Source organism: Acanthisitta chloris, unplaced genomic scaffold, assembly GCF_000695815.1.
Source record: "Acanthisitta chloris isolate BGI_N310 unplaced genomic scaffold, ASM69581v1 scaffold6199, whole genome shotgun sequence".
Lineage (NCBI taxonomy): Eukaryota > Metazoa > Chordata > Aves > Passeriformes > Acanthisittidae > Acanthisitta > Acanthisitta chloris.
In genome coordinates, this window is record NW_008690764.1 from 46,389 (window position 1) to 69,050 (window position 22,662).

At 37.8% G+C, this 22,662-nt stretch overlaps 1 protein-coding gene across 1 annotated transcript in view; it reads left to right on the forward strand.

Moving 5' to 3' along the window:
- Positions 1-22,662, forward strand: part of LOC103809129 (MAGUK p55 subfamily member 7-like) — a gene marked incomplete at its 3' end in the record, with an annotated part of 74,094 nt that overhangs the window by 4,205 nt on the left and 47,227 nt on the right. The window contains exon 2 of the mRNA XM_009081943.1: positions 9,368-9,486. Within this exon, the coding sequence (XP_009080191.1) occupies positions 9,368-9,486 (119 nt within the window). The remainder of the gene's footprint in view (positions 1-9,367; positions 9,487-22,662) is intronic.

Here is a 22,662-nt window from a genome sequence, read left to right on the forward strand (position 1 = left end):
TTTTTTGTTTTAGCCTTTTAAACCAGTTTTCAAGAGAATGAGGGAAATAGAAATCAAGGAGTTCTATTTTTACAGCCTGTTTGAAAAATGTAGTAAAATAAAATGGTGGCCAAAGATCTGGTTCATTGTTACGAGATGAAGAGAAAGGGAATTTAGGAGAGCAATGAAGGAAAGATTTCTGGGAGTAGCTCTTCCGTTGGAAGCTGCCAGGGCAAAAGCTCACGGGGTGATTGAATCCTGCTCCAAACTGCCTTTGCTTCCCCACTGGCGTGCTGGGGTGGAAAGAGAGGAGAGGAAAAGCCTTCGCTCGCCTACTTTTTGCTGTTGCTTACCACTTAGGCATAGGTGTGCTGCAGCAAGCAAAGGATGTAAATGCCTTTGGCTGCATCACAATTTGAAGGCTGCTTAAAGTTCTGGCCACGTTGAAATGTGCAGATATGGCTAGAGATTCATGAAAGTGGATGTGCCAACCGAGGCAAAACTTAGGCTGAGTTAATAAATAGAGCTCATATTTTACCCGTGCATTCTTGATTTCTCCCCATCTCCATCTGCCAGAGGCATTAAGTGGCTTTTAGGCTAACATTAATATGAAAGATTTGGGAAAGTCTGAGACATATGGTTAGCTTTAATTGCCATCTGATTTAATTTTTTAAAATATAACTTGCTGGTGTTGGAAAGGGTATTTATTTTGGTATCAACATATTTATGGTGGCTGTTGGAAAACTTGCTCAAAGTGAAATGAAATTTCTCTAAACTGTTCTGTTTTGTGTTAATACTTTATATTATGCTGGACTGATTCAGCAGTGTGGAATCAGAAAATGTGTGTAATTATATTTACTGATGGTAAACTCTTTAAAACTGTTAGAGTTCTTGGACACAAATTTAAATTTGAATGGTCTGGCAGCTGAAACAATTTGTACTCAATTTTTCTTTTGGGTTTTTTTTTTTGAGGGAGCAGCATGTAGTCTTGTAGTAAATTTGAAAGTACAATATTGTATTGTTTAGTATTGTTTCTAACAAAAGGCTCGTTTGTTGGGCCAGAAGCTGTGATGACACAAATGACTGACAGTTTCAGTGATGCCAAGTGTCCTTTGCTGAGAGCACTGTGGTGCTGTACTGCTCTAGGGTAGCTGTGCCAGCACCCAGGTTAGCTAGCAGAGAGTGCATACTGTGTACATCCACTGTCACGTGAAAGGTTCTGTGGCTTCTCAGCCCAACATCACATCAAGTCTTGGCTGATTTAATAAAACTAAACCTGCTATTCTGCAGGCAATTTAGTGCTAGTAGGTGGTAGTGAGAAGCTCCCCTAGTAGCTGTTAGTCGCCCGTTGTGGAATACAAGGGTTCAAATATGACTTTTTTTTTTTTAATAACACATTGGTTTTAAGGAAAAAAATCCAAACACACAAAAGACTTCAATTCAATGAACAATTCTTAGGGATAAACTGTGAAATAATTCTTTCAAATAGTTTAATTTCCTAAACTTACTTTCAAGATAAGATGATGTAGAATCATTAAATCATAGAGTGGTATGGGTTGGAAGGGATCTTAAAGATTGTCTAGTTCCAACCCCCCCTGCCATGGGCAAGGACACCTCCCACTCAACCAGGTTGCTCCATTCCTTATCCAGCCTGGCTTTGAACATTTCCAGGGATGGGGCATTCACATCTCTGGGTGACTTGTCCCAGTGTCTCACCAATCTCACAGTAAAGGATTTCTTCCATACATCTAGCCTAAATTTCTCCTTTTCAGTTTAAACCCATTACTCCTTGTCCTATCACTACAGTTCCAGATGATGAATCCCTCTCCAGATTCCCTGTAGGCTCCTTCAGACACTGGAATGTTGCTATGAAGTTCACGTGCAACCTTCTCTTCTCCAGGCTGAATGGCCCCAACTTCCTCAGCCTCTCGATGTACTCTTGACTCTTTAAATGTTTGTATATTCCTCTCCTCCTTGACTTGTACATCAAGTGTATTTATCTGTACATATGTGACTGATTGATGTAATGGCATAAACTGGTTTTGAGTATTAAACTCAGTTGTACAGTGAATCACTACACTGAAATAATATAGTGGCATGAGTTTGGCTATCAGTACTGCCTAGGACTGTAGGACTTCTTCTTATACTCTCTAGACATATATCCTGTATGAAATACACAATTACCATGTATCAGCTGTGAAAGGTTGAGATACATAGGAATCAAATGGTGTTTTCATTAGTTTTAGGCCTGAGTTGAATATAGTCTTGATTCTTATTTTTAGAAGACTTTATTCAGTAGTGGCATAGTGTCCTCCTTTTGCAGATGTGGAATGCCACGTTCAGTACTCCTTACTGCCCCTCTCCAGTGCCAAGTGTCTTAGCTTTGTAAACTGTCACTAAAGAGTTAAACATGGCAAGTGTGCCTGGTGCCTTCCTAGTGCTGGAATGAGTTTTGCCTGCCTGCCTGCCAGGTACTTGCTGTTGCCTCCTCTGGTGTTGATGAAGATCTAGATAGCAGTACTAAAGACTCACCAAGCCGATGTCTGCGGAAAGGACCAGTCAATTAGTCAGGGTTATTCAAGGTGTCACAGTATGCAGGCTCCACTGGAGGAGCCAAGAGCTTTTTATTTTTGTTAAAAAAATATTTAAATCTTCATATGAGTTTTCCACAAGCTGCTTGTTAATTCGTGCTTGATGGGTGCCTTTAAATCAGTTTTATGTACGTGTTATTCGTGCAGACAATAGGTGGCTTTTGAGTGCTCATGAAAGTACATTTTATGAACTTTGAAAATATCCCTGTTGACACAGTGTCTAGGAACTACATTTGTGAGGGGTTTCGATTTTGAAGCAGCTTTGATGAGCTGCACAAGCAAGAACTTTGCAGCAGCAGTCTCGCCCTGTATGGCTGCAAATAGGGATCAAGTATTTAACTCGCATCAGAACGTTAACGGTATGTGGTATGTTAAATCTGAAATACACATGTTGGGACAAATCCTAAAAGACCAATAACTGTTTCAAACAACTGTGGATTCTTTAGCTCCAGGAGCCAAGTTCCAAAACTAAAGACTTTTCCATTTTGAAGGAAATAATATTTTAAAAATTGGTGGGCTTAAATGATTGCTTGCTTTCAACGTTTTCTGTCATAACATTGTTTTAAGGTGGGCTAACAAATTTACTGTCGCTTGGAGGAATAAAAATTAGGTACAAATTTTCAGTGAAAAGACTATTGCCGTTAGTGAATATGTAAGCTTGTTCTTTGAGGACACTTACAGCAAAATTCTTGTTTTCATTACAAGAAATTACAGCATTGATATTTCTCTTGCTATGCCATCTGTAAGGATTTCAGTGTTGTTTTTTTTTAGTGAATTAGTGAATAAGTTGAAACAGATCTTTTTTCCCAAGATGCCAATCACTTGTATGTCATGATTATCTAGTTACTCAGTATTCTATAACTTTGAAAATTAGATTAAACTTTTTTGTATAAACACTAAACGGCAAAATTAAAAAAAGGTACACTCTGGAATGAGTTAATCGCTCTGGTTCTGCAAAGAAAACTTAGTAGTCTTTAACTTTTTGCAGTGTCAGGAAGCCTATGTATATATTAAGTGGAATTACTTAAGAGAGCATAAAAAAACCTATTTGTAGCACATAAATTTGAGCACATGGTGATCCTTTTACCACCGGAGTCTGATAGGATGGTGCAGTTTGTCTATCTAATCCCTATGTGTACTGCATATGTTTTTATTTGAAAGCTGTGCATAAATAATCTCAAATTTCAGAGTGAAATAATTTTCAGTATTTGGTGCTATTGACTAATTTTATTAGGCAACAGCAAGGGTGTCAGAACGCGTGTTTCTGCTGCAGTGCTGTTCGCTTTTGTGTAGCTCAAGTGTTGTCTGAGCCTTTGTAGAACTGTAAAGTACAGCTCAAATGTGAAAAAATGTCAGCTCGTTATAAATGGCAGCAAATCCTGCTGATTATTTTACCTTTGACAAAGTGGAAAATTTAAAGGTTGGTGTGTCTCATTTTATTAATACAATAAATTTTTACGGTGTTGTTCTGGGCTTAGATATATGTTCTTTGGTGTTTATTATCCCTCAGTTGCTGTAAAAATGTTTGATTTGAAGTCTGGCATCGTTGCTCAGAATGCTAATTCAGGAAATTAATTAGCATATGGGAGCAAATGCACATCCATTTGTCTCCATTTCTTCCCTTACGCTAACCAAAACAGAGTCGGTGTTTTCGTGTAATATGCAAGAGTGATGGAACGCAGAGACCATATTTTTTATCATTTAGCACTAGTTTATAGCTTCCACAGACTTGTCCTAATAATGAAGCTATGAAGGATATGACAAGAATGGTGATATTAAATTTCTCTAGACTAACAGTAAATTTTTCCATTCTGATGTCAAGAATGTAGAGCATCTGGAATCTGCAGTGTGAGTGGCTCAGGACGGGAACAGTTTCATCAATTGCTTAGCCATTTATTCTCCTCCTAGGAACAAGCAGTCTTCTGTACACTACAAAGGAAGCAGTTTTCTAGAACTGGAAAAATCCTTTATGTCCTGTTGTTTCTGAGTTAAAAAGGTTTCCATTGCTGCTTAAATCTGATTGCATGTGCAAGTCTATCTACGCATTTTCAAATTGAAATTGCCATTATTCTACCTTTTGGTTTTCAGACTGAACAAAATTAAATTGTATTAATTAAGCTTAGAAAAAGCTGAAGATACTCTGAAGACAGGAACTGCTTAAGTATGTTAAAAGAACAAATTTAATTTTATCTTTTACCTTTTTAAGTCGTGGTGGTGCTGAGTTGTCAAACGTAGCTGGATTTTTCCCTTGAAATTACTTTAGACCAAGGTGGCAGAATGTACAAGCCTCATTCTGCAACCATTTTATCTTACTTGCTCATAAATATTTGTGTTCATGTTACCTACATGTGTGTAGTTCATATGGACAATTTCTGTAGGCAAGGTTGTCTAGTCATTGAATTTTAATTCCCTATGTCAGTGTTCTTGAATGAACTCAATTTTATGAAAAGTGTATTGTATGTCCAGTGTTAATTTGTTGCTTTTAAATTTCTTTATCCTTGAATCAGGTAAACAGATTTGATAGACTCTGCAAGTACCTTCAAACAACCTCCTCCCCCTTCCACTCTGACAACCATTTTATAGTATTCCCATGTGCAGTCCTTATCTCCTTTTAGTAACAGTTTCATGCTAGAGACTTTCAATGAGTTCACAGGAGTGTGAGATACTGTACCTAACTTACATAACATGAATATAAATAGCAGCATACTAGTGTCTAAAACCAGGAGCTTCCTTCATCTGGAATTGACTCCTATTACTGCCACTTGATTATGTGACCTGGTTTAATCTAGAAAGAGGAGTCCTTTTTCCTCCACTGTTTTGCTGAATTGGGAATGTCCAGGGATGATTACATTGTGATCTGCTTTGGATTCCCCACCCCAAACCATAGGATTGAGTGGTCTTATTTCCCATCTTGTAATTGCAGAATAGTCCTACATCTCCATGTTTAAACTCATTGTTAATTTTTGTAATCTATGCTCAGGTCTTCTGGGACCTTTGAATAAATGATCTGCTTTTAAAAATCGAAGTAAATGAGTTTTTCTTGTGTAAGTCATGTTTACTTTACTGAATTCTGACACCTGAACTATTTTGATACTGGTAAATCCCAGTGGCCACATGATTCCTTTTAAATATAAATGCTGGTTAAACTTAGCCAAACTAGACTAAAAATACATTCAAGAACCTAAGTAGAATAGCAACAGTGTACAATAAAAGCTGATTTTTTGTTTCTGTTTTACAAGAGACAGTGTTGCCAACATCAGGCATTAAAAACAAGATTTTTTTTTTTTGGTTTGTCAGGATTTTTTTCTTTAAAAAACCCCAACCTCTATATACATTTTTTAAAAGCTCTTTGTGGTGTTTATTTAAATTGTGGGTATCTGTCAAAAAACACGAGGTCCCAGCATGCCATGTGACTCAAGTTCTGTATACATTTTTTAAAAGCTCTTTGTAGTGTTTATTTAAATTGTGGGTATCTGTGAAAAAACATGAGGTCCCAGCATGCCATGTGACTCAAGGAGGTGGAATTGCAAGAGAAATACCAAACTGAGACCAAGGGCACAACCAAGGCCTGGCAGCCAGTGGTAGCATCCAGCTGGGAGGTACTGATACATCTCATTCCGTGGCTTACACAGGGAATGCATTTTTAATTTGCAGTGAGACCTTACAGGTCTGCAGGGATTTGAGCTACTGCCCTTCAGGTGCTGGAAAGATGTGACAGTTTATCAAATCTGGTAATTCAAATTAGGTCAATGTGTTGCTGCCAGTTTAGTGGTTTCAACATCATTACCAGTTGACAGTAACTTGACAAACTGTTTTGTCCCTGTCACAAAAGCACTTTATATTCAATTTGCTAGTAAGGTCACTTGCCAGCCATAATTTTCATTGTTTCTTTACACTGCAATAAATGACAACAACACACTTCATCTAACTGAGACACAAGTAAAGGTAACGTGTTCCTTAGAAGTGTGTGTAGAAGATCCACTTTCTGTTTTTCTTCATATGTAAAATTAGAACACCCATCTGAAAATTTTGGATTCTGTGATACTGTGCACCATAGAAGGAGCAAGAAAAAGCGTGAAATCAGAATGCCCATCTGAAAATTTTGGATTCTGTGATACTGTGCACCATAGAAGGAGCAAGAAAAAGTAAACCTTTACAGGTGCCACCACCTTCTTCTGACATTACCTTCTGTTTGGAAGGAGGCTATAGCACAGTCAGATGACCTGGAATTACACAAGTTTAACTGCAGACATAGTCTAGAGTTCTGTCTTCTGTTCTCCCCAGGTAAATATGCTAAGTCCTCCTTTTGCCTGATTTTCATCTGGTTCCTTGATTGAGTTGTTTTTTAAATTGCTGTCTACATAGTTCTTAGTTCCATGAGGAGTCTGAAGGGAGAGAGCATGGTGTGCTCCAGGATGCTGCATGGCACAGTCCTCGGGTTCCACTGCTGCAGGATTCTGATTTCCTTCTGGCTGAAAGCTGTGAACACTGGACTCTAGAGCCAGAGCAGGGAAGAGCTAGAAATATGGCCATGATATTGCATAAAATCAGTCAGCACCTCCACTTTCCCAGGAGAGAGTTGCCCAGGTTGGGAGCATTGCTGTCGGAGCCAGAGTAATGCACAGGGACATGGATGAGTGTTTCCCTAGAAGGGGCAATTCAGGCCTGTATGGATAAGCAATGCCCACAGGAACTTTTGACCCTGATGTGGAATCCTTCATATATATAAGCACCTGAAGGGTCAGTCACTCCCAGAGTTCTGGCAGGAGGGGTTTTCTCTGGGAGTTCTGTGTGTAAAACCTAAGTCTCAATATGGGCAGGTACAGTCTCTCTCTCTGTCACTAATAGTTCATCCATGAGGAAACATGAACTTTTGTTTTTTAACTGGGGATTTGATTATCAAAGCTTTGAGGAGCAAGTTACGAGGATAGTTTTATAGTTGATTATATGTGGAATTTAAGTAGATCTGATGGATCAAGGAAAAGAAAGCTTACTCTGTTCATGGATTATTTGAAGGGACTGACTGAAGTTACTGTTTTCTTTCCTCTGAATGGTACACACAATTGTTCCTAAGCAGTTATGCTCACACTGAACTTTCTATTCCGTTTTCTAACAACCTTTAAGTTATTTTGAATAACAAAAGTGGCTGCAGAGATATAAAACCGAGTGTAAACAAAGTTTTTAATTTTCTAAATGAAATTGGTTTCGACACATAAATTGTGTGATCAAAAGAACTGGTTTTGCTAAGTGCTGAGGTTCTAATAGTCAGGAAAGCTGGAGCCACAGGTCCCATTCAGACTTCTTTTCTCTGGGTGTCACCTCAATCATTGACTGCATCTCTTTAGGCAAAGCTCAGTGTTCTTTTTTTCTGTCTGTGCAAAATTGTAGTGGTCTGAGTTGTATCTTCTTCTTGAAGAATTTCTGAAGTGTACACAAGAACAGATTTAAATGAAATCAAGACTCTAAGAGAAACAAATGTGAACTACTGCAAAAACTCTTGGACCACAAAGAGAATATATCTGGAAGGAACTTTTTTTTTCCAGAATATTTTACTGAGAGGCGATAAAAAGATGAAAATGTAAATATTCAGATCCCAAAAGTGCTGTATGTAATGCTGAAAGGCATATGTAGTGCCTGGAAAGGTTATGAAATGATGTTTACTCATAAATATTCTAAATCATAAGTTTTAGGGAGATAATAAGTGTAATAACAATAGGTAACCTGGAATTTACAACAGTGTTCTTTCACCAGTAGAATATGTTGTAAATCTGTTCTTGTGATGAACAGCAGCACTTACTCAGCCTAAAAATAACAACAGGACCGTGTATCTTGGATCCCAGGAGACTATTGGTGTTTTTGTAGACAGCAGACAGGAGAAAAAGGCATTTTGTCCTTTTTACCCCAAGTAATCCCACTGGAAAATTAAACATGTGCTATGAATTGATATCAACTCATGCCAGGTTACCTCCCTAAAGAGGACTGCTGCAAACACTGTTGCTACATTTCTTGGACAGCACTTTGATGGCCTGTGTGCATGATGGATATTTTATGCTCTATGCTACTGTGGAACAGTGTGCTACTGTCTGCCCCTCGGAGACCATGGCTGAGGTGTGCCACAAATAACTGAGAACAGCAATTGCCTTAACCTTACGGAGAATCTCAAATACCTGCACATTAAAAATGTTACTGAAATATTTCTGTGTATGTCTGGGAAAACTCTGTTGGGTTTATTTTTAAAGGTTTAGTCCTGCAAAACAGAGATGTTGCTTTTGTATCGCTGTGGATCCCTACTGAACACAGGTTTTAAAAAAAAAAATAAAATCTTAAGCAATATATTAGCAAGAAATATTTAGAGAAACCACGAATCTTTTTTTAATGGACCACCCTATCCAGTTTCTGTTCTTTTAAGGAAGTTTTTCCTATTCATGACTCATTTCGCTCTTTGGCTAACATCAAGGGAAATGGAATAACGATTAAGCAAAGGAATGTATGTTTTTTTCTGGGTTTGTCCTTTTTTCAAAACCTTTATGAATTTTCTGCATAACCTTGTGTAAATATATGTGGATGTAGAAGCTTGACGACTGTGACAAGGTAAAAAGTACACTGCTAATACTGGTTTCTTAGTCATTTTTTTTAACTGTTCCTTTTGATTCTACAAGTTAATGCTGTTTTGGATACTTCAGACTCCCTATTCAGTTAAAATGGCATGCTCCAGGCAGCCAATTACACAGAACTGTTAAGTGAAATTAATGAGATCACCCCTAGATTACACTTTGTGTTTTATTTTCATTTTATAGGTCTGTACGAGCTGCTGGCTGCATTGCCAGCCCAGCTGCAGCCACATGTGGACAGCCAGGAAGACCTGACCTTCCTCTGGGATATGTTTGGTGAAAAAAGCCTTCATTCACTTGTGAAGGTAAACCACATTTAAGTCAGATTCTCTTTGAGAAGAGCATATGGAAAAATGTTTTGAGCGCCATCTAGTAAACGAGTCACCAAACTGTTGCTCAGTGAAAACAAAACAGCCTTGTTTTAACTCTGTTTCTGTCGGAGTGGAAGTTGTTAAATAAGATTCTACCAAAAATACATAGATGATTTCATTTAAGAGGGATGTTTTGGCAGCGTAATGCTAATGCAGCAAACATATGTTGTTTGCCCTTGTTTAGAAAAAAACCTGAAATAGTAGCAGGAAATCTGAGACTTCTTTATGGTCAACATTCAAGACCTGGAGTTTAGCTTAAATAAATAAATGTTCACAGCAAAAATTAGAAGGAATATATTTTCTGAGGTCGAGTATGGCAACAGTTCAGTAGCCACATTAATTTAAAATAATTTCCTTTAACAAAGTCAACTGAAATTCTAGTAAGCTGTTTCTTTTATTGGCCTGCCTCCATTTAATATTGTGTTTTGCACATAAATATCTTGGATTAAAGTACAACCTGAAATGAGATTGGACAAATACTTGAGTAAAGTATTGTGCTATGAAAATGATCAGCAGCAAGAAATCAAAGTATGCCATGGGAGTATGCAGTGCTATCCTGATAATGTTAAAATTGCTTATGGCAGAAAAATGGGACCAATCAGCTGGTTAGAAATATTCCACTCCTGCAAAGTGGTAAGTGTGTCTTCAATCCTCAGCACAGACCTACTTCAAACTGGAAGGAAATTCTGAGGTCTCAAATGAGTCAACAGATGGTAGTAACCTCTGCTGTGAATATATCCAGACTCGCACATAATTGAGCAGAATTCGTTACCCTTGTCAATTACTGATTTAGAGGAAGCTTAAAATTGGGGTTGTTTCTACTTAGTCTTGAAAGAATCACCTTTTTCCATTTCTTTCTGCTATCTGATTCTGGAAAAAGATGTAACAATGTTGATACTTGGCCAAGTTCTTGTTGATACTTTTCAAAATAGCTGAGAATTTACATGTAAAAGTAAACACAAGTACTCTCTGGCAGCTGATACACAAAAGCAACAAACAGTGGAACAGTGCTTGGCAGTACTTGCTTGTCTAAAGAATTTCATCAAAGCTTCTCAAGTGCCTGATTCGCAGTCTGCTTACTGCTCTGCTGCAGCTGTCTGTGCAGGTGGCTCAGGAGATCACTGTAAGATGAATACCAGTTGTCTTTCTAATATAGGCTGACAGTGGTGTGCACCTAAGCAGAATGTTAGGTTAGTTTCTAAATTAGTTTTCTTTCTGGATTGGGAATTAAAGAAGGTTGGCGAGAAAATGAGTGTGGACCTGTGAGGCATCAACACTCCAACATTTGCTCTAATTTTCTATTGAGGCAAAACCTAAAGCTTTTGAGACTCCTTCACTTCCTTCCTTTTGCCCCTTATTCCGAAAGAAGACAATGATAGCACAGCAGTAACTCATTCACTCACTTGGAGGATGCTCTCACTTTGGAACAGTTGGCTCTCCTTCCTACTCTCCTGGTTGCATGTCCTGGTTATCAGGTTTCTTATTGCAGGGTGGGTTGGACTTTCTGACTTTTACCCAAAAAAGAATAGAGAAAGGGGATGAATGAGTGGTCACTTTATTGCAATTACAACAAGAAGGCTCTGAAATATTCCAGCCATCTTTATTATCTATTGCAATTAAACAAGAAGGTTCTGAAATATTCCAGCCATCTTTATTATTTGTCTTGTACTTTGTGGGTCCAAGTGTTAAACATATATGTAACTCTGACCCTATGCATGGTTCTTTTAATGTCCTGTGAAGCCTTACACTATTTTAAAATAGATTTATTTCTTGAAATCTTGAAACTGTATCCTTAGTGTTCGCTGGTTGCCCTTCTTTAATACCACATACTCATTTCATTTAAAAGACAATGTCTTTTAATTACAGGAATTGAGACTACTAAGAGTCTCTGCTCTGACCCAGTGTGTATCACTGCCTATCACACCTCACCTCTTGAGTTCTGCAGAGTTCAGGTATACAAAGTAGGGTATGAAGAGCTTTCAAAAGGTTGTCTAGTTTATATACCTGCCTGTGGATGGGTTTAACTGCATCTGAAACTCATGGTGTTTGACCTTTAATGCATTTTTAGAAGGATTATTCAGTATCATATCAAGTTTCAGAGAAGATAGTCCATAGCCTTTTTTGGAAGAGAGCTGTAAGAGCAGAAGAACAAATCCCATCTGCCATAGTTTTTCCCTGTTACAAGACTTCAGAAGCGCCAAATCTTTCTTTCTGGGTTCTGGTGTCTTATTTAAAAGACTGTTTTTCCTAGCAATAACTTCTTAAAGTCAACTGCACTTGCAAAGACAAATGTTTTTAATTCCTCAGGCAGAGAATGATGACAGATATTTTGTAATAAAAAAGAAAAAAACTGCTTTAGCTTTGAGCCAAGGATGTTGCAGTCCTGGTATGTGTCGGTTTGGGGAGAAAAGGAGTTTGGATATACTACTGATTAGACACTAATATATCTCTATTTTAACACATTGCTTCATAAAACTTTCTACACTGATCTTCTTTCCTTACTGTTTAATAATTTCAGATATTAAAAAAGAGCTTTTTTCGTAAGTTATAAAATGGATAAAATGCTCCAAATTGATTGAAAGGCTTAAGCATAAAAAGAACTTTATCATTTTCCTACAGACACTCTAGATTTTATAGGTATTTAATTATTCTAGTGTTTTCTTTATGGTTGTATACTGTAGCATATGGTTTGCTCTTCTGGCTCTCTTAATATTAAAGAAAGTGAAGAAGGAAAAAAAAAGTCTTGTCTTGGAGTTCTCTTCATTCAGTATTGTTGGACAGAAATCTCTTTGAGAACTTGGATCAGTCTGAGCTGTTCTAAGAAGTCAGAAATGGAAAAGTTGTATTAGATCATCCAGTCCATTCCCCTGCAAATACTGGATTGTTCCCTACAGTACATTCCTATTGTAGTAAGTAAAACCAGCAAACACTGATGCAACTGTTCTTGCTGTCCTTTTTCTCAACAAAGGAATCTGTTGATTAGATTTTAGTTTGCAAAGTGTAGAGAAGAGGGAACCCACAACTGCTGTTGACAGTTTGGAAGAGAAAACTGGCACTGGATAGTGTTTAAAATTTGTCTCCCCTTCCCTCAATTTGCTACTTCCTTGTCTTATTACATGACTCTCTCAAGTGTTACCAAAAATCTTCAGCCATCTCCTTACTTTTTATATAGCATTATTTCTGTAGAGATTTATAGAATGGGGACATGAAGAGAAGATCCTTCAGGGTAATTCCAAGCATGAACATAGCTAATACCTGAAGTAGTACATGTGTGTTCCGCTTGGATGTTTTTTAGAAAGGATAAATAAAGATCTGTTCTAACTACTCTTTTGGATTATTTTTAGAGGAGCTGCAAGAATTTCCATGTGCGTTTGCTGTTGGTGCACCAGACACATATTTTACTGTTTTCTGTTTAGTTCCAGGATGAAGTTTCTACTTGCACTGTCACCTTAAATATTTCTGGTTGTGGATGCCATGTTCAAGAATGCTGGGCAGCTACAGAATTATTTCTTAACCAGCTGCAGTTTGCTGATTGGTTTTGGCCAACTCAGTACTGTACTTTGCATTATGAAAAAGAAGCCACAGCAAGTGAGGTTGCTGTTTCTCTTGATAGGGAAGTGTTTGTCCATTCAAAAAGCTGTATGTGGCACTGAAAAGAAAATAACTACTGCAAAAGTAAAGAATATTTGGTGATTGTTGTCTGATTTTATTATAACTGCATAGTATTTTGGTAGCTGGCCCTGCAAAACCTAAATTTGTGCTAATGTTTTATTAGTTTCACCTGGATATGACTTGACTCAAAAGTATTTTGTTTGTGCTAATGTTTGACCATATTGATTGCTTAGAACTTACCCAAAAATAAACTTGTGGAGTATATCCTGGTGAAATTTCTTTGGCATGTGAATTGAATCATGTGATCTCACGGCCCAAATTTTACCATCATCGTTGTATAGAAGCATTGGAAATTTTTAGTGTGAATATTCAGATTTTTTCAGTGTGTGAATGGAAATACTTTCAGTACACTGTGGTTCCTTTGCTGACAGTGAGAAAAATAAAGATGGTATTTACAAAAACTGAGTTGAATAGGGCAAAGCAAAAGGGATTGATTTGGCACATCCTTAGCGATAAAATCAACTACCTGCAGGTGATGTACTAAATCTTCAGTCTGGACTGGTACAAGCCTAATTCACAGGCAAGTTTATATACACTAATAGTTTTGAGTCAGAGCTTTACACACAAACTCCATGAAAAAAGCTGTTAGTCTGTAGCATGAGTGGTTTTGCATCTACAGTACAAATCAGAGAATCTCAGTAAGGCTTCATGAATTGTTTTATGTTAGAGAATAGACTTACTTGTAACTGTCCAAACTTTCCCTCAGGAAGAGCAATGCAGGTTATTTTGGCTTTGTGAGAGCTCGGATGGTGCAGCTTCTCCCACCCTGTGTTGTGTCAGGCATCCTACAGCCAACATCCAGGTGTGTGCTGCTTTCACCTCACGTGTTGTGCATCCAGATAGTGAATGCTGGTGCCTAGGCACAAGCTCAAGCATCTACAAATTTAGATCTTCTTCCCATAAGAACACAGAGGAAATAGACTTCAGATTATATGAGTTATTCTGATGAGTTTTGTATGACAACTGATTGCTCTGAACTTTGATGAGGATGACCCACAGATGGAAGGAATGATGTCTGTGAGTATGTCAAAGGACTGGAAGGGTGATGGTGGCTGAGGAGGATGGATTAGATAGGATAAGACCTGAGCATGACATAAATGTTAAAGAATGAAGGTTGGAGATCATACTGAGATGGATTTGGCTTTCTGCATGGAAACCTGATGATGTTAATGTTGACTTTTGCACTTCAAGTTTGATACTGATAGTGGAATATTTTTTACTGGACGTGCAGATGTTACTTTCTCATTACTTTTTTTTAATGTATACTTTTTCTAGAACTAATATTTATACAAACTTCGTAACTTGATAGTTTGAACTGTGTGTTTTCTGCAGGTCAGTAGAACTCCTTTTTTCTGTTAACCATTATATAGAAGAGGAAGAAAGCAGGGCATGTTTGTGAGGGGGTTTTGGTGGCTAATACATTTGTATTTGTTTAGAGAATGGTGAGCACAGTTTCTGATTTCAGGGCAGACAAAACCAGCCACCTCAGAAGGAGCTCAGAGGAGCTGCATTACCCAAGAGCAGCAAGCCTGGAAAGTGGACCAGAAGAGAAAGTGGGACTGGGGTTTGGTAGACCATAGGTGGCACCTAACCTCAGATCCAACAGAGTGAGAGGGTTGTGGTTTTGGGGGAAAGTGTTGGAGAGATGTATGGACCACCTTGGAGTGGGTGGAATTATTGAAACTGATAGCTCATTCACTAAATGTTGCTTTGATACTTGAAGTCCTTAAGGTTCTTTACTGCTGAGTTCTCAACTGTATTTATTTTTAAAAAGCTGCACCTCCCCAGTAAAGGGAATAGGCTGCAGTTCTGTAAATTCATGTGGAGGTCTGAAGTGCTGTTTGCTTTGGAGATGGGAAAAAATGAAGGAAAAGGCAGTGTGAGTAAGCATTTACCACCTGGACATCTGGAGGAGGAGGTGTGAGTGTGGTGCTTGGCAGCCAGTAACAATTCATGGCCAATGAAAAATAATTGTTCTTCATGCTCTAGAGGAGAATCAAGCAAGGTTGTTTCTTACGTTATAGTTTACATCTTTCAGTCAGAGAAAGCATGGAAAGCCTCCCCATGGCAGAGGTACAGCGATCATTCTTGTAATGCAGACTGTCCAAACAGCACACAGATGTGGTCCCTTGTGCTGGTTTGGAAATTTTTGCTATTTCTGGCAAGAGGAGAAGGCATTTACTATAGTTGAACTCATTAATATTGATGCAGTAGATAATAGGTGGCACTTATTTCTCATTCTTTAAATCCAAATCATCAGAGATCAAAGAAATCTTAATTTTTGTAAGGATGTCCTTGTTCAGTGAATATCTCTTGTTGAAAAAGGTTTGGTCCAATCTTGCCTTAATTCCTATTGGAAAAAACACAGGATACACAGTTTTCAGCCCTACAGAACTACCTGGCAGTAAAATGCCTGTGGACATCATTAGCAGACTGAATGTGAAAAGAAATAGGAAAGCTGCATGGAAGGAGGTGAAGATTTTTCTTTTTCTCATTGTCTGGAGAGGAAGCTTGATCTGCAGTTCATTACTGAAGCTTCCCTGCTTGGGTTGTATGCACAGAATGTATATGAAGGAGTGCTAGAATTTCAGTACTCTTCTCATCCAAAGTATTTGTAGGTAATGGTCTAATTCATATACTGAAATATAAACTTGCCACATGCTTTCTGCTTGCCTAAAGCTGAAAATTATTGGAAAAATAATACTCTGTAAGAAAGACTCTTGGTGACTGACAGTAGTTTGCATTTGTATTTGGAATAATTACCAGTGAAGCAATGAGTCGTTTTGCTTCCATCAAAATTATTACATTCAAAAAAAGTGTAATGCAAGGTGTTACTCCTTATGAAATGCCACATAAATTTGAAGTGTTACTTTTGAAGCCAAAGTGATTTTTTTGAGACTTGCTCAATAGCCAGAGACTGAAATCTGCAAGTAGAGAGATCACTCTTAGCTGGAGGCAGTCAGCTGCCTTTAAACTTAATTTCCATGGGAACAGTGATCAGATTAATCAAAATAAGGTAATTGAAATTTTACAGAAAATAGTACAGGATCTTTACTTTATTCAGGCTGATACTGTTTCCATGAAAACATTAGGAAAAAAGGTAGCAGCCAGGCATTGGGCAAACGATTGCTTCTCTTGTTGAGACTGCAGGAGGTTCTGGTTATTCTGTGTGTGTTGAACCCTTTGACTTGTTTCTGTTTTTACTATATAAAAATGCAGCACATCAGGTAATAACTGGGTAAAAATAAACAAAAATGGATTCCTGTTTGAAATCATAGCGAAATTCCCCAATTTTCCACATATTATAACACGTAACAAGTTCACTGTTTCTTCCCTGAGTAAAGGCAAAGTTGTTTTGCTGTGTGTGTTCACTCATACATACCTGTGCTTATTTTTGCCTGTAAGAAAGTGAAAAAATGCACCTCCAATTTATTCAGGCCTAGCTTTGGATGGTGTAACCTTCTTTGTAAGAAAATGCAAGTTAGTGCCAAGTGAATGATATAGTGCACTTGGTGAAATATGGATATAGGTGATGGTTCAGCTAAAAGTATATGTTATAACTGTAGCTAGTAGGTAGTTTGCTAGGAAACAGACAGCTGGTGGACTCAAATAATCATAGTTTGTGATTGTAGTCCTGTGGTCTATTGAATGGGTTCTCCTGTGGTAAATACTTTTTTGTGGTTATTTTTCATATGTTTTTATTTTATACCTTTTGGTAGAAGTTTAACTGAATATTTAGTGTTTCTTGTCAGCAGATTGTCAGTTTAGACCTTTGGTGTCTCTAGCATCTTGCACTTTCTGCATCAGAGCTGCTAATGTGTTTAGTAATAGGCACTTGAAACTTTTCATCTAGATTTTTATAAGGAAGTCCTGTTCCTGTCATCAACTCGTCCTTCAGCTTACTTTGTTAAAAATAATCATAAAGAAACCAATTCAAAATCAGTTTCCAAAGTATCAATTAAGTTGTCTTGTTGATAGTTCAGTCTCATAAAAGCTGTAGAAGTTGGTTTGATAGCAGAAGTCTCTACAGGTCTGGTGTACCAACAAACTTTTGAAATGAAAAATAAAGCAGATAAGCTTATTAAATCAGAGGTGTGAAGTGTTGGTCTATGACTATTACTTGAAACTTGTGAATAAATCAGTGCTTTGGAATGTGAAAAAGCTTTGGTTTGGGTTAATGTCCAGACAGAGGCTTTTTTTTGGATCAGTGGTAATTGACTTAAAGTTTCTGCTGGGAAACCTCCAAAGAGTAGCAGAAATCCAGCCAAAATGTACTGGACATAAAAGAAGTAAATCAATCCTTCTAAGACAAATAGTTTGTAATTTCATTGTTACCAAGGGGGCAATGTACCAGCCTGGTGACAAAATTGGTGCAGCAGTTCGAAAAGAAGTTAAAAAACCCAAACCTGTGCTCATACCCAGATTTTTCTTGTCTTATGAAGCTTGTACAGTATTTATTTAACCAAAGTGATACATTTTTCGTCTGTGATACTGAGGCTGATCAAAGGTCTCATAAGCTGCTCAGTAACAGTCTGATAAATCCAAGACATCCAAGGATAATGTAATTTTAAACTGTTTTTCTACAGTGTTCTATTCCCTTGGACCAGAAGTTCTATGGCAGAACATGTGAGGGAGTGTTTAAACCAATTTTTTTAGTTACTGTCTTGGACTATTTTCCTTTTAAGAACAGAAAGTCATAACTACCCAAACAAGCCTCTGCAGTGCAAAAACATTGTAAGAGTTGAGAAGGATGGGATGTGATGGTTAGAAAATCTTTCTGAAGCATGGAAACTGACACAGTAAGATTTAATGAAAATCTTATTTTTAAGATTTGGCAAAAATGTCTGCCTGGGCCCTACCAGCAGATTTTGTTACTGCTTATGTTACCTTTCCTTCTTAGTTGTATCTATTCTCCAGCTAATCCTCATGAAGTTCACTTGTAGTGTTCACAAATATGTCTAATATTACACACATTGTCTTTCCTTCTGTGTATGAAATACAGGCATACACACTAAGTTTTTGCTCATCTTTTCTTTTTCTATTCCCCATTCCTTTTCTTCCTTCTGTGCCACCCTAAACCCTTAGAAAACCCCAAACCTTTTCTAGTTGTCTCTATTATAACTGGGTTTTTTCCTGTGTGTAGTCTATTCCTTTAGACTTTCAGATAGCACTGTTTGTGTAGCAATGTTCTCTCAGCCACAGGTTGTTTCTCTAATAGCCATTTCTGTGTGTCTCTCTAGAACCCAGTGTTCACTTTGCAGCTGTGGTGATGTCAGTGGAGGTTCACTTCAAACATAAGTTGCATTGAGAGCTGCAGTATATAAGTGCTTAGCATACCAGTGCTCTCCACCTGGTGCACAGTCACTGCAGAATAACCAATAAGATGCTGCAGAAATAAAAATTCAAAATATGCAAGTATAAGGCTTATTTGTCTGTGCAAATCAAGGATGAGTAATTTTTCACAGGCAGTTGCTGTAACTTGGCTATGCCCTCAATGCCATAGCAAAAAACCTAAATGTGCAGATTGCCTTTGACTTATTGTCTCCAGTATGGTGACACAATCTGTTTCTAGATAAAAGGATTTCATGGTCTCCAGCTCCAGATGAACCACTCTGAGGTATCTATGTTGTAAAAAGTCTTTTCTGTTCCTATAATGGCATTGAATGGTCTAAAGTTAGAGCTGTCTTGGCTTTGTTTTCAAAAACCACCAGTGCTTTTTTGGGTGATTTAGAGTTGCACATACACACATTATGGTCATGTATTTTGCAACTGTCTTCCCCCCTCTCTAAGACCCAGTTTTTCTCTCAGTGTGTCCTCCCATGTCTGCAGGCTTCCTCCATTTCTTATCTACTAATTAAGGATTGGATTAACTCCTTGTCTCTTAGGAAAATTAAGAGAGGAAGTGTCTTTAATTAAGGATTGGATTAACTCCTTGCCTCTTAGGAAAATTAAGAGAGGAAGTGTATAAAGAGGAAATATTTCTAAGTCATGTAATGTGGCTGTATAAATTCTTAGGGGAAGCATTGCTTTCAACTTGTTTGCTTGTATCTGCAAAGTTGCACGATTTCCTCACGTGCAAACTAGACCACACTCCATCAGTGCTGGAGTTTGTGGGTGTTGCAAGATGTGCCAAGTGTAGCAGACAGCAGGACACAAGGTCTCCTGTCTTGGCTGCAGAGGTGCAGTCTGGTGCACTGGGACATGGAGCATCCACTGCTGAGCAGCTGCACCACTAGCCACATGAGCAGAAAGGCTACCACACCCAGAGCAGTGCTTGAGCCCATGAAAGCACCAATGGTGCTTATATTAAAAAAAAAAGCAGCCAGCTTGGTCCCATTTCTCCTCTCCAGCAGATCAAGGCACTGCTGAAAACACATACCCTTTGGCTCTCCAGCTTTCTCTGCAGATCCATGTTTACAGATTACTCAAATACCAGCATGGGTATGAAGTCCAACTAAATAGCCATGCCAGGACCCTAGGTCCCTTTACCCAGCCACAGGTTAAGGCTAAGTCCTTCCAGATATAGGTCTCCTCTTACTTGCTGGCTTCCCTAGCTTAGAGGCTGCTAGCAGAGTAGAAACGTGATTAAATTCATTAGAGAAATATAAACACACTGTTTCCATCTGTTTCTGGACTTTTGTCTGACACACAGAGACATATACCCACCAATAGTACTGACAAATCAAATAGTCCATTTTGATTTTGGAATTCTGAATTCCATTGCTTATTTTAATTTCCATTATCTGTGATTCATATGCTATACCAGTTGCATCACTCTAACCCCCTTGATGCTTCTGCTGGTCAGCATTTTGGCTTCAGAACTCTTTGTTTCAGAGGATGTTAATGCCAAGTTGGCACTTTGTGCTCTCCTTCAGTTTTAGGCTGTTCTTCCTCTGGTTTCTGTCCTGCTGCATTTCTCCTTTACCCTGTTGCACAGAGCTCTAATGTGAAATCATTGCTCCCTAGAGGAGGAGATTTTGAACCTTAGAGCCACTGACTCTTTTCTGCCCCAGTGGCTCAAGTGCAGTGTGAGCCTTCATGAAGAACATGGTATTTTCTGAGTGGTGAGCATGGTGGGGGTAAACAGCCTTATATTGTCTATTGGAATTTAAATCTGCATTGTCTCACTACCTCTTTCTAACTTTCCTTGTTGACTTTTGCTAGAAATCACAACCTGCACAAGGTAATTCCGTTGATTTCAATTACTCACAAACATGACTACCTCAATTATTTTGACATTTAAGAGTTAAAAAAAAGAACCCAATCCTGCCAGCTATATAAATGCTAGGGATTATGTACAGGATAGCTTGAGTACTGCTTTACATTTAGTATGGCTATCATCTTCATAAAGTATTCTCAATTTTAATGTGCTTTACAGATTGGGTTTCATGGAAAAGAGCAGTTTTTGTTTGAGATTTAGTGATTAAATAATCCAGTAATGGCACTGCAGACATACACAGCTTTAATCAGGATCAAACCATAAAGCAGGGTGCAATTTTGAATTTTGAATTTTCAGATGTTCTAGGAAAAATGTAACCCATGATTGTCATCATGTTAATTGGCATCTGAAATGCTAAGCTGATCATAGTGAAGTTTAGCATGTCATTAAAGGCTAACTACAAATCATACCATAGCAACAAAATATTTGTAATTGTGTGACTGTGCTCTTTCATCTGAAAACATCCACTTTCTACCAATCGCTAACTAATTCTAATAATCTGACCAAGTTTTATTATTGTCTTCTCCCAAAGGAGAAGCATTATTTTCCTTTTGTGGCATATCAGGTAACCACTGAGAAAGACCTTTGTATGGCTTGATCACATGTTCTATCCTGCTTCAGCTCTCTCTGTGTTTTCTGAGTGTGTATATTTGTCTTTTTATTTAATAGAACTGGATTATTTAGTATTTATTTTTCTACTGCTAAATTAATTGTGAATGTATAAAAGACCTTTAATTCCCTTTGTGTTATATGCATTTATTCTTCTTTCATAACCATTCTGTAATGGCTTCTCCATGGATTTATTGTGCTGGTTTTTACTTATTTCAGCTTTTCCACTGACTTTCCAAAGCTTTAATGATGTAGGCAAGAGTGACCTCTCACCCACTCGAGGCTGATCATCCCAACATGGATACAGTTAGAGTACTTCAGTGTATTTCAGTTGAGCTGGGGAAGCTCAAGTGATTTAAGCAGGATCAATATTTGTAGTACCTTGTTCTATCAAGGAAATGTGTGTCTTTTTGGTTTTGTCAATGTTATAATTCATGACATAAAAGCATAAAAAATCCCTGGTTAATGATACTTCTTCCTGGTATTATTTAAATTTTTGCTGGTTTCATACTCAAATGCAGTGTAAACCAGGCCAGGTCATGCTGGCTAATGCTTTGGTTGAATCCTGCTTGAAAAAAGGGTGATGGAGATGGGGAACAGTTCCTGGCTGGAAACTGCCAGGAAATCTCTTGGCATCCCAGTAGTTGATATTTTGTATTCCTGGTCTGTATTTTTATAGATCCTTATTTCTTGAAGAATAAAATTGCTGAACTTACCTCTATAGAATAGTAGGAGTGCCAATACAGCTCCCTTATCTTTGTTACTCTTGTCTCCTCTGTCATAAGGCAATTTCTGCTGGTTTCTACCAACTTTCCAAAATTTAAAGATATGGCATGGCAGTAATTTTGTACACCTGTGCAAATAGAGTTGTGTTACCCCTTCCAATATAAAAATAAATTAATATGTTTGCTTTGATTTGAAGCTTCCTGTGAAATGGGTTTGCATGTGTAGATGATTTAATGCAAAACCTGAAGTGCAGTAGTCTGAAAAGGTACAGGGAAATGACAGTAAATCTCTACTAAATTGCTGCAATTTTCTTCCAATATTTTGTAATTGTTTTTCATATTCCTCTATCCTACAACACACATTCCAGTTCAAGTGTTGGTGTTTCTCCATCCTCTGCAGGGAAGGTTGAGAATTAGTTGTATCCTTTAACACTGTTGTAATTTTCTAGTTGAACTTATTTGGAACATTTTATTCCTAACACATCTCTCTATCCTTTTAAATAAAATTCAGATGCTCTGTTCATCATTTTTGAAATTAAAATTCTTGCTGTAAATCTTGTTTGTTGGTATAATTATTTATAAGACTGTCTTTGTTTTGATTTCCATGCAGTTTAAATTGTAGCCTGGCTGTGGTGTGCTGGCCTTGGCACCTCCTGCTCTTATATTTTGTGCCTTCTCAGGTGCTCACTGCAAGTCTTCCCCTGGGGGTTTATAATGATCTTAATTTCCTCCCATATTTACTTATTTTTTCTCTGTTTTTCATTGGTTTATAATGATCTTAATTTCCCCCCAGATTTACTTATTTTTTCTCTGTTTTTCATTATTTTTCTGAATTTTCATCCACATTTATTATTATTCCCAAAAAAACCCAAACCAACAAAATGA